Genomic DNA, 16209 nt, shown 5'->3' with positions numbered 1-16209 from the left:
CGGCTGTTTGCTACGAGACCCCCAGCCCTCCCCGTCGGCTGTGTGTCGGTATGAACGTTTTCCTGAAATCAACTTCTTTGTTTCCCTGTTTGTTTGTTTGTTTGTCGGTTTGTTTGTGTCTTTTCCTGCACCCGATCGTGTGCTGTGGCTTTCCAGAGACCGAAAGGACAGGATAATAAAGGTGAGGATCACGCTGAGATCTTGCTGTTGAAGCAGCCCCTGTAGGAGATGAGCTGTGCAGGTACCTGTGGGTTTTGCAGCCCCTGTGGGTAACATCTGGAACAAAGGAAGTTGTGCTTTGTTTCACAGCTGGATCAACTGTTATTTGCCCGATCTTGAGTGCATCCTACTTACTGCTGTGGAGTTTACAATCTCCTCGTTTCCTTGTAATAACAAAAAACTGTAAGGGTGTCTGTTTGCTGTATAAGTATTTCTACATACTTTGCATAGTCGTTTCCTGCTATACAAATACAGTTCCATTACTGGACTGCTCTTGGCTCTACAGGTATGATTTGTGATAAGTAAACCTACAAAGTTAATTATATTATTTAAAATTCCTTAAGTAATTAAATGCTGGAGATAATAAACTTTTTATGCCAACATCCACACTCCATCTGATTTCTAATTCCAGTCAGTCATTCAGGAAACTGATTGATTCTATGATCACTATGTAAGCGTGTAATTGTTTAGCTTTAGAGACTAGCAGTACCTTCAGCTCAAATGCTTTCCAATTTATCATAACCTGCCTTAAAAATCCAGCTCTCTGCTCACAAAAAGTTTGATTCTGTTTCCAATATTGGTGTACGCCCTTTTGCTTCCATTGACAATCTTTCCAGAGTTATTCTCATAAATCCCCAAACTTGCTTGCTAAACACTTAGGTTTTGTGTGGCTTTACTTCACTGAACAGTAGCTGTATTTTTCTCATCACATAGTGTGGTGTTTGAGCTTTTTTTCTTAGCATTTAAAATGACAAAGGAAATCATTTGGTGCAACCCAATAAATTTTGCTTTTGTGTAGCTTTAAGTAATGGATTTTGATTGCATTTCACATAAGAATTTATTCATAAGTAGGCATTTGGGTAAGGCAAGTATCTCTTTTACACACTTTTAAAGATTTAAATTTTGATTAAAAATGGCAGAATATCAAGTCACACAGCAGTCATTGGTTATAATTAAATGTAAGCCCACCTGATTTCACTGTAGCTAACTTAACTTAGGCAGTAAACACCACATGCTGGGAGAGCTGTGAATTACTTTCTGAGAGTTCTAATTATGGACCCAAACATCTGATGTTTCCTAATTTATTTTTTATACAGAACTCCTATATTTTTTGGCTCGGAGATGATTCACAGGGGTTCTGTGTTCACTCGTTTATATGAAAGCTTGATTTTTAAAAATTTACTCAAGCTGAATTTTGTAAGTGGTGATACAAAGCGAAATCAGGACAAAAGTGATCTGTATGTCTTCAAGATTCTTTATGCTGTGAAGAAGTGTGGCTTTGCCTAAAGTGACATAAAGTGGAACTCTACTGAAACACTCTAAGCCGTATCATAATGTCTTGTAACTCTTTTTTTGTAGTACAAAATGGTTCATTACATCAGAAGGATACAGTTCATGACAACGATTTTGAACCTTACCTTTCTGGGCAGTCAAATCAGGTTGGTTGGTTTGTTTTTTCACTTTTTTTTCTTCATCTTCTGCATGCTTTTGGCACCCAGTTCTGTAGGATTGTGTTGCGGAAGCAAATTCCTTAAAGACATGGAAAAAGAAATGACTGGTATATTGTGTTACTTAATAATACAACTAGCCTTGTGCTCACAAAGCTAATATTACTATGTGTATCCAGATGGCCACCAGTGAAAACTATGTTAATGCTCTAAGTAGTGTCTGCTGATTGCTCCTCATGTTGCAGGCTATTGATATGGTTGGACTGTGACAAACTGCTTAATCTTGCAGTTCTTTGATAGATGAGTTGCATGTGGGAGTCTGGAGTTCCTGATTTTGGGGTCTCACAATTCATCTTTTCAGTAATCCTAGGTGTTTGTTGATATTGTTGAAATTTGGATATTGCTTTTAAGAAAAGATCAGATATCCTGCTTGCTTTTCTCACTTCAACAAATATTGCTCTTCTTTCCTCTCTGAAATATCACAAGTCTGCAAAACATATCGTTTTAAAGGTAATGAACACCCTGTAATGCAAACTCTGAATAAAACAGTTCATTGTACTGTACATTAAGTCACCATCCAGAGCTTAAATACCACTGTAGTCGTGAAAATCTTCTAATTGAAGTAATTTTTGACTTAACTTTCAATCTTTTTAAAGTGAACAAAATGTTCAGAAACTCGAGAGCCTTGGGAGGGATACATCTATTATTTGTTTTAAAAAGTGCAGTCCAGCCTAAAACTGATAGATGCCACTGTTAATGTTGGTGATGTTGCTGAGCTTGCTGGCAAAAGAGCCTCTATGTGACTTAAAAAAAAAAAAAAGTGTAGCACATACACCGAAGCACAACTCCATTGACCTTTTAATGCTGCAACAAGAAGTTGGTGTGGTGCAAGAAATAATTGTGTAGGTGGTCTGAACAGTTCTAAGTGGAAAGTGAGAGGACTCTGATTTCGTACTGCTTGGAGAAAGGATTCCCTCCCTAATTAATGCAGTAGTTAGTTTAAAAAAAAAAAAAGAAAGAAACAGCCAAGGATAAATTTGTTGAAATGAATGTGACTGCTGTTATGGTGAAGGATCTCTGACAGGGTTTCTCTTACATGCTCTGGCATGATGCCAGGCAAAATAGATTGAATGCTTTGTAAAGATGCTTGCTGAAACTTTCCTTAATAGTGTTAGAATCCTTGCTGAAACTTACAGACCGTGGCTACAGGAGGTGAGTCTCAGAAATTGTCTAGAATCCCTTAGCAGAAATATTGCAGAACAAAACAGCTTTTTCTAGATTACTTCTTCTCAGTCTTAACAAAATATTTATGTGTGGAGTATGCAAAGATAAGTATCTCACAAGAGCTGTTCTCCCCTCCTTTTTGCCAGTGTTTGTTTTTATGTTTTTCCTATGTTAACAATTTAAGAAATAATGCATTGACATTAATCTTGATTTGGAGTCTCCCAGGAAAAAAAAATTTTTCTACACTAAATATAGATTCATTTGGCTTGGAAAGCTTAGGGAATTTCATCCATTTTGAAGGATCTTCTCATAGGAAAGTAGGTAGTACACATCTTGGTGATAGAATTTGTGTGTGAAGGCATTGGCAGCAGTGATGTTTTTGGAATCAGTGACGTTGAATTTAGGCTGCTGAAATCTCAGTAGTGGTTGTGGTGGGGAATGTAAGACTTGGTGGCATTTTATGGTGTCATTCTTTATGTGGAAAGAATATTAATTTTGATCCTATGGAAGAGAATAAACTGAAAAACAGGTAATAAAAGTGACTGTAACTTATCAATTAGATATTAATGCTCATCTTCAGCAGGGAGTCATTTTGCTTCATGTTCTGAATAAGCTAAGAAACAATCTTATGCTTGGAAAAATGACTAAAGTTCCAGTGCTGTTTTGTTGGCTTTTGTTCAGGATTGGGATCTTGTAGTTTGAAAGGAATTTTACTTCCTATTCTGAAAATCACCTTTCTCTGTGAGTAAGGAAAGGGTAACTACTGTTCAACTCATTAACAGGAGATGTTGACCTTCCTTCCTCCTTGCTGCTAATTACATTTAGACTATCTTTATGGAATCTCTCTGATATTTAGGTTTCATGCTTATTTAAAGAATAAAAAAATCTCATTTTATAACATTCTATATTTATTCTTTTGCATTATTGAATGTGAGAAAGACATTGAATGTTTCAAAATAATGCATCTGTAGAAGATTGAAGGGGAAGAAAAGGCTTCTCAACCTGGTCTGAAAAACAGTTTAGAGGGAGTAAGAAAATTAAAACTAGAATTTCAGAGACGGATTTGCTGGTTTATGACAGGTCAGTCTTTTATTTCATGGAGTGAAAAAGATGTTCTGTTTGGAAGGACAGCTGTAGATGCTCTTGAACATTTGTAGCTTTACTGCTGAGGGAGGAAGAGACTTTGAGAAGCAATTGAATAGGATTTGTCACAGACTGCTTTGTTTCCTGGCATGTATCATGTCTATGTACTTCTCTCTAGCACATCAGTCAACTTAATTTCAGTTTCTAGTGACTGGATTGTCTTATTCCAGACTTGACACGTTTCTTAATATGTGACTTACTGTGCTCCTATCTGAAAGCAGTAGCCTTTATGGTATGTTTTACCACCTCAGGTATGTTTTGCTTGTTAAGATCTGTTGGCTCTTGAAAACAATCCCGTAATGAGGTCTGTGTTCATATTACTGTTTGCTGTCTTATTAAAGCATTTCACCTGCAAGTTCATGATAGTTAAGATATACTAATTATCCTTAGGCTTAGAAATTAGAAATGAATTGCCTTATCCCTGTTGTTCTTTTCTGTTTGGTGATGTAGTGATTCTATGTAGCACTGTGGCTATTTATATACAAAATTTTGTATATCTGAAGTTACTTTTCTTTTTTCTTTAACAGAACAGTAGCTATCCATCAATGACTGATCCTTATCTGTCAAGTTATTATCCACCATCTATTGGGTTTCCCTACTCCCTCAGTGAAGCGCCATGGTCTACAGGAGGAGATCCTCCTATCCCATATCTCACCACCTATGGACAGCTCAGTAATGGAGATCATCATTTTATGCACGATGCTGTTTTTGGACAGCCTGGGGGTCTGGGAAATAATATCTATCAACACCGGTTTAACTTTTTCCCTGAAAATCCTGCCTTCTCAGCTTGGGGAACAAGTGGATCCCAAGGACAGCAGACTCAAAGTTCAGCGTATGGGAGCAGTTACAGCTATCCACCTAGTTCATTGGGAGGTACCATCGTGGATGGACAAACAGGATTTCATAATGATACATTAAATAAAGCTCCTGGAATGAACAGTATTGAACAGGGAATGGTTGGACTTAAGATTGGTGGAGATGTTACAACGTCGGCTGTGAAAACAGTAGGTTCCGTTGTTAACAGTGCTGGGATGACAGGTGCCCTCTCTGGTAACGGTGGCTCAAATGTAAACTTGCCAGTATCTAAACCGACTTCTTGGGCTGCTATAGCTAGCAAACCTGCAAAACCACAGCCTAAAATGAAAACAAAAACTGGACCTGTGATTGGAGGAGCATTGCCGCCTCCTCCTATAAAGCATAATATGGACATAGGCACTTGGGACAATAAGGGTCCTGTGGCGAAAGTCCCTGCTCCCCAGCAGATACCTTCTCCTCAGTCTGTTCCACAGCCACAGCAACAAATAGTTCAGCCTGTTCCAGCTCAGCCTCCTCCATTGACTCAACCACAGTATCAGAGCCCTCAGCAGCCGCCCCAAAATCGCTGGATCGCTCCTCGCAACAGAAATGCAGCTTTTGGCCAAAGTGGAGGAACTGGTAACGACAGCAATTCAGCTGGCAGCACCCAGCCTAACCCTGTTCCAAGTGGTGAGTCCCATCCTGTTCTTGAAAAACTGAAAGCTGCTCACAGCTATAATCCTAAAGATTTTGAATGGAACCTTAAAAATGGACGTGTGTTCATAATAAAGAGCTATTCTGAGGATGATATTCATCGTTCCATTAAGTATTCTATTTGGTGTAGTACGGAGCATGGCAACAAACGCCTGGACAGTGCTTTTCGGTCCATGAATAGTAAGGGCCCGGTCTACTTGCTATTCAGTGTCAATGGCAGTGGACACTTCTGTGGAGTTGCAGAGATGAAATCACCTGTGGACTATGGCACCAGTGCAGGTGTCTGGTCTCAGGACAAGTGGAAGGGGAAATTTGATGTCAAGTGGATCTTTGTGAAGGATGTGCCCAACAACCAGCTCCGACACATCAGGCTGGAGAACAATGACAACAAACCTGTTACAAACTCCCGTGATACACAGGAGGTGCCCTTAGAAAAAGCAAAACAAGTGCTTAAAATTATTGCTACTTACAAGCACACGACCTCCATCTTTGATGACTTTTCTCATTATGAAAAGCGCCAAGAAGAGGAGGAGGTGGTGCGGAAGGTAAACTTATTAAAAAATTTATTTTATACACAGATATGGGGAAAATGAAATGTGAAGGCTGCTATAATGGCAAAAATGTAAGTAGGAATTAAAAATGTTTTTAATACATCTCAACTGATGCTTATTTATGTTACGTAATTTCGTAGCAAATATGTTTCAAAGCAAAAGCTTAAGCACTGGCACAGGTAAAGGAGGTTATGTCCAGGTCTTTGTAGTATCTTAAAGTAGTTAATAGATTAGAAACACGTTTCTATTTTAGAGTTGCCCCATAAGCATTTTGCTTCATAAATATGAGGTGTTTAAGCACTGTTAGACTGGAACTTGTCTATCAAAATTGATACCTGTGTTGGCATTTGGAATTTGTATTTTACCTTTAAGAGCAGGAAGATTGATCCTACTTGTTCAGTTAAATCTTTGGAAAAGGAGCTATATAACATTGCTGGAATATGGAATAGTGCTAGGAAGATTGTTTCTGCTGCTGAATCCCCATGTATGTTATTACTTGGGTAAATAAAGGCAAATGGTTCTCAGATCTAGTATGTTTTTAATTCTTGAAAAGTCTTGAGTGAGGATGCGTGAGAAACTGGGGCAGTAACTGGGAAAGCATGATGAATGTTTTATGTACCTTTTTATGTACCTTTTCATGGCCCCAAGAGTCATCTGTCCCACGACCTCAGTTTCAAGAATACCTTTCTCTAGTTAGGCAGCCTGGAAGTCATGTACTGACACAATGCCAGGTGGTGGGATGTGTAATTATCACTTAGGTAACACTTAAGTTGCCTTATCAATAGTGTTTTATACACATCTTTTTGAATAGTGTTTAATTAAAGCACTTATTGAGCAGGCTGGTTTAGTGCAGCCTCCGCTTGCTTTTAAATGTTTTTAAAACAAGGTTTGGTGATGGTGAAATTGAAGTTGCTGTTTTAATGGCTTTACTGACATTTAAGAATTAAGATAAAATTGCTTTAACCTGTCTTCTTAGAATGTACCCTTATCTTGTGAGAGAAAAGATCAGTGTCTTAAGAACTTCCAGCTCAACTTTTTCTAACCATCTGATATGACATATGTGGCATACTTCAACACAGCAGGGATGGCAAGTTTTTGTTCTGCGCTCTCTGCGGGATTTCGCAAACCAAAACCTACAAGTCATTATCTCAACATTTCATTCGTTCAGTAGATGATTGGCAATTCAGTATTTAATGCAACCTATATCTTGAGGAGAGCTGTTTTCATGTGTGGGATGGAATCCTGAATAATCACAGAATGATTGGAGTTGGAAGGTTCCTTTAAAGATCACCTGGTTTCAACCCCGTGTCCCATGGCAGGACACCTTCCACTAGATCACATTACTCAAAGTCCTGTCCAGCTTGACCACGAGCACTTCTGAGCAGGGGGCATCTGCAGCTTCTCTGGGCAGCTTGTTCCAATGCCCCACCACTCTCATAGTAAACAATTTCTTTTCCTATATGTAATACAAATCTTTTATTTAAAAAATCAGCTACCCTCTGTCCTGTCCCTACGTTCCCTGACCAGGAGTCCCTCGCCAGCTTTCCTGTATTCTCTAGATCCTGACCTTCTCCAGTCTGAACAACTCCAACTCTCAACCTATCTTCCTAGGGGAGGTGCCCCAGCCCTCTGATCATCCCTGTGACCCTCCTCTGGAGCTGCTCTGACAGGTCCATGCCTCTTGTGCTGGGTGTTGCACAGCTGAACACCGTGCTGCGTGTGGAGTCTCATGAGGGTGGAATAAGGGGGGAGAACGACATCCCTCAATCTGCTGTGCAAACTTCTCTATAGCAAGTCAAAAAGTCAACTGCTTGCAGTCTAGGGAGGAGATTAGTTTTGTTTTTCATGCTGAGTCTCCCTGCGACTTGTTACCAAGGCTGGAGGGGAGAATAATGTGTGTGAGGAGTGGGAGTGCTGGGGAATCTGAACCAGTTGGTGCGTATTTGCATCAAGCAGTGAAAGTGATCTGCATCCAGCCTTTCTGAACTGTTAGCTCAGTTGCCTGAGGAGGTTCAGATGGCAGCTTGCTGAGCGCTGAGCTTCCTTTGCTTTGAAGTAGCTCAGTGTGCTGATGTTCCTATTGAGCTGACCCCACTTGGTGTTATTTTCATACACACAGCTATTTTGCACTTTCAGTTCAAGCGTTAATATGATATGCTTGCTTAGGTCACCGTTTCTAGAACAGGATTGGTTTTTCAAAATAGTAATGTCTTTTTTTTTTTTGCCTCATTTAAAACCAAGGCTCTGGCTTGTCTGACACATGCAGAAAATAAAGTTTGAAGCTTAACGTTTCTTCGATTCCCCTGGATGGGTTAGAAAATAGCACAGTGCTCAGAAAATCAGGGTGCACAGAGGAAGGTGGTAGTGCTGGAGAAATAAAGCAGATCAACAGTGAGGGTGTGAAAAGAAAGGTGCTGCTCATCAGGATGTGTTCTATAAAATCGTCTGGAAAGTTAATTTCTTTTCTCACTCTTGTATAAATGAACATGAGAAGTGTAGCTGATTACTAAGAGAGTTTCTTGGCAGGATTTCCTATGACAATTTTCCAAGAATATTGCTGGTCAAGGTAACTTAAATACTTTTTTGAATGGTTATTTGCATATGTAGCATCAAAATTGGATTTCAAGTTGATGTGGTGGTGGTTTTTTTTCTTTTAATACATTGTACTCTGTTGAGCAGTAACATTTCTTATCACAAATCTTGCCTCCATCACTGTCATGATTACAAAAGGCTGGAATTCGTTAGAAATCATTCATGGAGAGCTTGAATGCTTTTATTTCACTTATACACGTGTTTAGTAGGGGAAAGAATGATGTCATGTAATCTATTTGATGCAAGCCACTAGCATTCAACTTCTTTTTAATGTTAACATCTTTCTAGCCAGTGTTTCCTTCATCAACTAATGGTTGATTTCTTCATGCTGGCATATAAATCCAGCTTCTGATATGCCATAGTTACAAGCCTTTTCTTGGCCTAATGTAATGATCCAGACCTGGGAAAGGAGTAAGCCAAAGAGCAAGTGGTATGGAAATTCTCCTGCCCACTGCTTTTCTCGGTTCCAAAATCTGCTGCAGCATGAATGTGCCCACAGAGAGAGCAAATTTTATGATCAGCTCTTAAAACGTGAAGCTGCAATGCATGTGAGAGAATCTTGAAAATGAAAATAAGGGGCTTGTAAAGAAAAGCAACTTGTTGCAGGTTTTTGTATTTTCATTTGCAGCTTGTGGTAGGACAGAAAGAGAGTTCTACTGTAAAACGTCTGCAGTTCAGCTTTGCAGATCTGTATTTAACTCTGTGGCCCCAGTGTTGTGTGCTCACCTCTGCTCTGTGTTGTGAGTCTGTGATTCCAAGGTCTGCACCTTGGTGGCACTGAAACTGCAGAGGAGTTACATCTCAGAAAGCTCTTGAATCGACAAGCTTATTTCTTCTTTTCAGCAAATACGTATTGTAAGGTGTCAGTGATATTCAGCCATCCCCCTACCACCAATATTGTCTGCTAAGCTGCATCCCAAAGTACCACATCTACACTTTCTCTCCTTGGAAGGGCGGTCAACCATGCAGCTTCTGTTTACCTCGGATCCTTTAAATAGTGATTCTCTTGGCAGTGGTCAGTGGCTCACTGTGTGATCAGCATTCACAAGATTCAGTAAAGCAACACTTTGAGCCTGACATGCTGGGCTGATATATTTGACTTAAGATAAAAGTGAAAAGTTTTGTTCTGTTAAGTACAAAATACTTTATAGTGTATTTCTAATTGGTATGAAATAAAAGTAGCAGCCTTGAAGTGCAGTTCCTGTTCAAGACTGTGCTGCTGCAGCAGTAGCTGATGTAATCCAGAAAGCAGAGTGTTACAGATCCCTATTCCAATTGGGAATGATGGTATTGCATCCCTTCCTTACTGTAGCCTTCATATGCTACCAGTTTGGGGTGACTGTGAGGTATTTACTCAGCTGTTCCATTTGAAGATGTACATTAGTATTAAGTTCTTAGCAAATCATTGCTTTGCCAGGTAGTATAAAATATAGCAGCTTTTTTTTTTTCCTTATATCAAAGCATAGAATTGTTGTCTGGGATCACATCAGTGCTGTAATACTACTAAAAATGCTTTTGCTCGTTCATCTGACTAAAATCTTTAACTGTTTTTAACTCTCTTCTCTTTACAGGAACGTCAGAATCGAAACAAACAATAAGGATATGCATATACAGTTTGATATATATATATACTAGAACTGATATTAAATTCGACTGAGAAACAGAATTGAAGTATTCTGGTGCTGTATCCTGGCATCAGGACCAACTAAAGCTTTCAGCTCCAGTATATCTTCTCGTGCAGGGGAAATTAAGTTGTTGCATCTTTGTAGTTTATTTTTGCCCAAGTGGATCTGCATTAATTTGTATCTTTTTCTATGTAAAATTCTGTAGAAATCATTAATAAAGGTGTGGCTCTTTTTATTTTTTTAAGTTGGTAAACAGTTCTATTAACCTAATGTGGGACCTATACATGAGCATACTAAAGTGTCAGTGCTTCCCAAAGACTTTATTTTGGCACAGATTCTGTTCCTAGCCAGATACAGAGAATCATGGAGAATACATGACAGATCTTCCTTTCTCCTCTTCCCAATCCCCGTTTCTTCATGGCAAACGTAAGAAACCACGCATTGATTTATTATTATTTTTTTTTCTTTCTGCCATTTAAAAACCTTTTGAAGATAACTGCACTTCAGAATTTAGAGATGAGAACGATGGGGTTTGAGATCAGTTTGTGCAGCTGCTGTGCCTCCTTATTTATCTGTAAGATTACACTTCTGAAATTGCAACGCACCACCGTTGGGTTTTTTTCTGTCTGGTAGCAAATCAAATTTGTCAGTGGAATTGTTTCTCTGGAAAAGATTTCCCTTCCACATTCTGTTAAGCAGTGCTTCAGTGTGCATTTGTTCTACCATATCCTGCCGGGGGTGAGCGCGATGCTTTCTCTCAGCCATAATTCTGCTTTATGGTTTTTGTAGCTTGATAATTAAATAATAATGTGATGCTATCAACATTGCAGGGGTTTTGGACGACGTGTTTAAACCTGTTTCAGCTTCAGGTGTTATTAGTTAATTGCAGATCATTTTTAATCCTCCTTCCATTCCTCCCTCCCCCCCCCCCAAATCCCAATGCCATTTAAAGTTTTTATACCAATAATGCTGAGCTTTAATAACGTAGGAACTAATAGTATGGATAATATGATGGATTATGCCTCAGATGTTTAAAATTGACAGTGTGTATGTCTAATTTCTTTCTGTTGGATGAGTAAAAAAACCTGTTTTAAGAAAAATGAATTTGCTGTCATGTTTTTGTGGAGTGAGGGGACTGTCAGAGAGCCTGTCACCAACTGGAGTTCCAATTAAGCATGGAAATGGTGCTCATGTCCGCTGCTCTAGCACACTGAATCTGCACGTGTTTATTGTAGAGGATCTTTTACTATATTAGAAAGCAAGTATCTTCTGAATACTATTTACTCCAAAAGGACCTCCAATTTAAATAAAGTTTAATCTGTATCATTTAGACTTGTATTTAGAACATATAACTGTCTCTGGACTGTTACTGCCTGTAAGGAGTAATGGACAGCATCGGATTAACTTTTTCCTCTAGGAGAATACAAGCCTTAATAAACAATACATATTTAGCAAGCTTGATGTCATTTTCGTTTTTTCCGTACTGTCATTTCTGTTCCTATGCTACCACCTTTCCATTATGCAACCTTATGAATTGCACTGAATGTGAGAGGTGTTCTGGCTGTGACAGGTTGGCTGTTGGCATGCTTGCTGTTTGCTGAGCGGTTTCACAGGGCTCTGCAGAGGACGCTGCAGCTGATCTGAGTGCTTCCATCCCAAGGAAGTTTGCGCACACAGTCGTTGTCATTTGTGCTTTCCTTTCTGAAGCTGTAGCTTAGAATTGGAAGTTGCCCTACAGCCTTCAGTCCTGTGGACGTGGGGCAATGGGAGGAGAAAAGAACCTTTCAAAGAGGGGTAAAGTGCTCCCGGCTGTTCCCTCTGCAGCGACAAGCTGTGTTTTGCCACTCTCATTTTTGCAATTTGACTGGATTTTTTAATAGGCTTTGTAAAGCAATAGTGCATTTTACAACATTAGGAAAAGGATGTGCTGTTAGCTTCTGGTTGAAACAGGAGTTTACAACTGCTGAGTGTAGAGCTGAGAAGAGTTCAGCTCTGTTCTGGCCCTGAAGAGAAAACTCAGTTACACAACTTTGATTTATTTTTTTTTTATTTTAGATCTGGAAAGTTTTATTTGCTGTGATTTAACTGGAGACAACGTAAATATTTTCTACCAGAGAGAGAGCTGTAATTTCCACCTGATTTGGCTGTATTGTTAAGGAAAGTTGCAATGCATCTCAGCCTGTTCTCTGGCTTTACGAGCAGCAGAAAAAGTTCAGCATGCAGAGGTTCCCCTTACAGGCATTGCAGTGTTTTGTAGCCACGTTGTACAGCAACAGCTGAGTTAAAGCAGGGAGAAAGCATTCCACAATGGGAAAATGATCCCTTTAGTAGTGCCATGTGCAGTGCTAGGAGGGCTGAAATGCAGGCTGGTAGTCATACTCATTTTCAATCAACTCTCTTTTCAGCTTTAAAGAGACGTAGCTTTATGTGTGTGTACAAATGGCACTGTGAGGTGGGGAAAGCATTTGTCTGGTGTCTGTTCTAGAATAATACCATAGGTTTGAATTGTTCTTTCTCTAAACCAAGTGGTATTTCCAAAGAAACTTGCTTTTGTGCTTAATGTCAGTACGCTGGAGAACACAGGCTTTGTGAAAAGCCTGGCTTTGCTCTCCCATTTTCGTAATTGCCAGTTTATTCAGGTAGGGGAGACATCAGATTGCAGGAGAGAGGAGCATTTTTAAAAGCTTTGATGAGAGTAAAACAACCTCTGTAATGTTACTGCTGTTCTCTTGTGGATCTGGTGGGAAAAGTAGTTGAGAGGAGGGAAGGAAACTTAGAACAGATAAATGCAACAACGAAGCAATGCCGAGATAGGAAACAGGAGCTGTTCTGCCCTACTGCTCTGTTTCCATGTCCCTCGGTTACTCTGAATTCGTTAGGTTGAACACCCAGTTTCACTTGGAAGAATGCGTGCCTTTTTGTGGCTGCATCTGCTCCTTGGAGGAGAAAGCTGTGCTGTTTTGGGGAAAGGGCATGTTTGTAATTAGAGTTTGTGATGCTGCCCAAGAAAAAGGGTGAATGAGGCCGTGCTTTCCTATGGCAAGCACCTTGTCAGCAGCCTGCCCCATCCGCAGTCCTGAGAAATAGCAGCTCTTATTCAGCCTGTTTTTAGACATGAGGGAGTCAAACCAAAGTGCTGAACTGTGTGCCATGGGCCAGGGGGACCCTGAGGTCTGTGAGGTCCGTGCTTTCGTGCTGTGCTACTGGATCCGCTTCTGTATTTTGTGGGGGATTTTGGAGCATGTTTGGTGATCCCTCGGGAAGCCCCACGTGGAGGTGTGCTGATGTGGCTTCTGTACATCCGCAGTGCTTTCTGTAGCATCCCTGCTCCTTTGGCCCAAGCTCCGTAGGTGAGTCATGAGCACTATGAGGATGACCTGGTGCATTGGAGGAAACACTCCCAGGACCTCATAGAGCTGATACACGCACTGCCTCTTAGTGACTGCTTCAGCTTGGAGCGTGTGGGCGGATTTATGCCATCTGTCTGTTTATAAGTTATATTCAAGGAATTATTTTTACCTGGGAAGTTGCCATGACAACAGACAGTTGGTAAAGTTCTCACCAAACGCTCTTCTGCTCCATCTTTAGGACACGGCGTTTGCTGTGGCTTCGGTAACGAGGTGAAATGTGAAAGAGGTGCAAAGTGCTACGGGGTGGGGAAGAAAGCACTGCTATCACAGATCCTTGGGAATGTTCTTTGTGAAGGTTGGACAGTTTAGATGTTGGGTTCTTTTCCGTAGTTGACCCGATATGGAGCGGGGAAGAGGGCTGGCAGCCTGCAGAGTGCACTGGGGCTGTGTGAGGAGTGCTGTGAGGGAAGAAATTGCCAGTAGGACCACACTTAATGGGACATTGTTAGGTTATGAGATACCAAAGGGATCGTGATGATGGTTGGAAGCACGGTGGGATTTTCTGGTCCAAAAGGTGCTTTCTAAAAAGGTCAATTCTGATCTGAAATAAGGATGGTGGGAGGGGTAATTCAGAAGAACCAATAAGCGATTTTTACCATCCAAGAGTAACAAGAGCTCCAAAAGATTTCCTGATGCTAAGGAAAGAGCAGCAGTAATGAGTTCCTATGGGAAACGTAATCTGCCCATGGTGAGTGAATACGAGGTGGGGAAGAAGAGAGATTTTATGAGCCAGGTATCAAAACACGGGGTTTTAGTTGTTGGTTTTTTTCTTTTTCTTTTTCTTTTTCTTTTTCTTTTTCTTTTTCTTTTTCTTTTTCTTTTTCTTTTTCTTTTTCTTTTTCTTTTTCTTTTTTTTTTCCCAAATGTGCACTCATATGCACACAAGGTGTATGTTCTATGTCTCACACATGTATACGCACAGCTGTATGCCTGGAAGAGAAGGACAATTAAGAAATAATGCTGGCTTTTTCTTCACGTGAACGAGAAGACACCGCTGCATACCTGAGCTGACACACCTTGGCACGGCCCTGCGCTGCAACCTCACCTTGTTGGTAACGAGAAATGCATTCTCCAACCTGGTCGGTCCCCTCCAGTGAGCAGTGAAAGCGTTCCTCAGAACGTGAAGGCAGCGCTGACTCCTTCAGGCAGGCGTGGAGAAAGCAGTTCTGTCTTTGCTCCCAGGTTACAAAGCCCTGGGATGGTAGATGTGCTCCGGTGGTGTTTGCCTGGAATTTGTGCCCGGTTCCAAATCTCACCAAACAGCTGCAAAATGAGGTCCTCCTGCCTGGCATTGCCCAGGTTCCCGTTATGTGTGGGGTTTCAGAATGCATGGAGAGGAACGTGTGTAACACCTGCTGAGCACCATCCCATGGAGCCCTCACTGCAGCTTCCCATGAATCCCATAACTACAGCCAGGCAGCTGTTCCATCCCCTTACGTGGGCCTGTGTGTGCCACTGGCACTGCTTGTTCCAAAAGGTTTTGTCGAAAAAATAAGGGAGAGAATACAAAAAGCAGAGCTCCAGCAGCTCGGTTAAGAAAAAGGAGAGTTGTTTGTTTGGTGCAGGAGGCACCGTGGAACATGATGTTCAGAAGCAAATTGCAGCTCCTTGCCCCGGGGAACTCTCTGTCTCACCTTGCTGCCTTTTGTTCTGCTCCAGACGAGCTGGCTGTACCACTGCATCGCAGGAACAGTTTCCTTCTGACATAGAAGTTTTCCATTATTACCTTCCTGCTCGTATCTTTTGTTTCTGGGCAATTTCCAGAGCATAAAGCCACGGCACATCCACTTATCCTCGGACTCCCAATCTCAGTCATTAGCTTCTTTTGCAAAGCCTTGTCCACTGCGTGCTGTAAGCGTAATTGTGCTCTGCCTGTTTCCTCGGCTTTGACTGCTGCAGCAGTTACAGCCTCAAAGAGCTCCATCAGATTAACCACAAATGTTCCTAGCTGAAACCACCTCGGTCCCCATTACTCAAGCTGTGCTTTCGCATTTGATCTTTTAAATGCTTTGTAATGCTTACCCCACCATTGATGTGAAGCTAATTGGAATGGAACTTCCTACAGCACTTCTAGATCTTTTCCTGTCATGATGCCAAAAGCTTTCTTGTCCCTGGGGTCTGCACCTGAGTTCGGCTGGGAAACAGCAGCCTTCGAGGAGGCAGAGTTTCGCAATGGGATTTTGGCAGCGCAAGGCTCTGAGCTGGGCTCACCACTACTTGGTCGCTGCGCTGGGAAGAGGGGAACCTTTTCTGGAGGAGCTGTGGGAGCTCCTAAGCAAAGTACGCAGCCAAGCAGCACCCCGATTCCCAATGCTCGCATGCTCCGCCCCTTTTCTCCCCCCTTATTTTATTCCTTTATATTTCGGCGTTGCTTCCTCGTGAGCGTGCGGCTTAGTTAACCCCGCACTCTGCAGCCTTGTTCCTTGGCGTTAACGCTGCCGAATCTCTCCCTCTCTTACCGCGGGTTCCCGCCTGGCCCAGCCGCTCC

The 16209-nt window shown here is 41.2% G+C and overlaps 1 protein-coding gene across 6 annotated transcripts; it reads left to right on the top strand.

Moving 5' to 3' along the window:
• The first annotated feature begins 73 nt into the window (after positions 1 to 73).
• Positions 74 to 11766, top strand: YTHDF1 (YTH N6-methyladenosine RNA binding protein 1). 6 transcript variants are annotated; one of them, XM_019622223.1, is made up of 4 exons: positions 74 to 181; positions 1579 to 1658; positions 4562 to 6165; positions 10258 to 11766. In XM_019622223.1, exon 3 carries the CDS (start codon positions 4580 to 4582, stop codon positions 6134 to 6136), a length of 1557 nt encoding a protein of 518 aa, XP_019477768.1. In that variant the 5' UTR covers positions 74 to 181; positions 1579 to 1658; positions 4562 to 4579; the 3' UTR covers positions 6137 to 6165; positions 10258 to 11766. The 6 variants fall into 6 exon arrangements, with proteins under 6 accessions (XP_019477768.1, XP_003212083.2, XP_019477769.1 ...); XM_003212035.2 differs by having other exon boundaries at positions 75 to 181; positions 4562 to 6088; XM_010722414.1 differs by lacking the exon at positions 74 to 181 and adding an exon at positions 214 to 241 and having other exon boundaries at positions 4562 to 6088.
• Positions 11767 to 16209: the final 4443 nt, after the last annotated feature.

This window comes from Meleagris gallopavo, chromosome 22, assembly GCF_000146605.3.
Source record: "Meleagris gallopavo isolate NT-WF06-2002-E0010 breed Aviagen turkey brand Nicholas breeding stock chromosome 22, Turkey_5.1, whole genome shotgun sequence".
Lineage (NCBI taxonomy): Eukaryota > Metazoa > Chordata > Aves > Galliformes > Phasianidae > Meleagris > Meleagris gallopavo.
This window is presented reverse-complemented; position numbering and strand designations above follow the sequence as displayed.

Coding starts and splice junctions, on each gene's coding strand:
- YTHDF1 (XM_019622222.1), top strand. Junction 1,659..4,561: donor TTTCTGGGCAGTCAAATCAG/GTTGGTTGGTTT, acceptor TTTCTTTAACAG/AACAGTAGCTATCCATCAAT.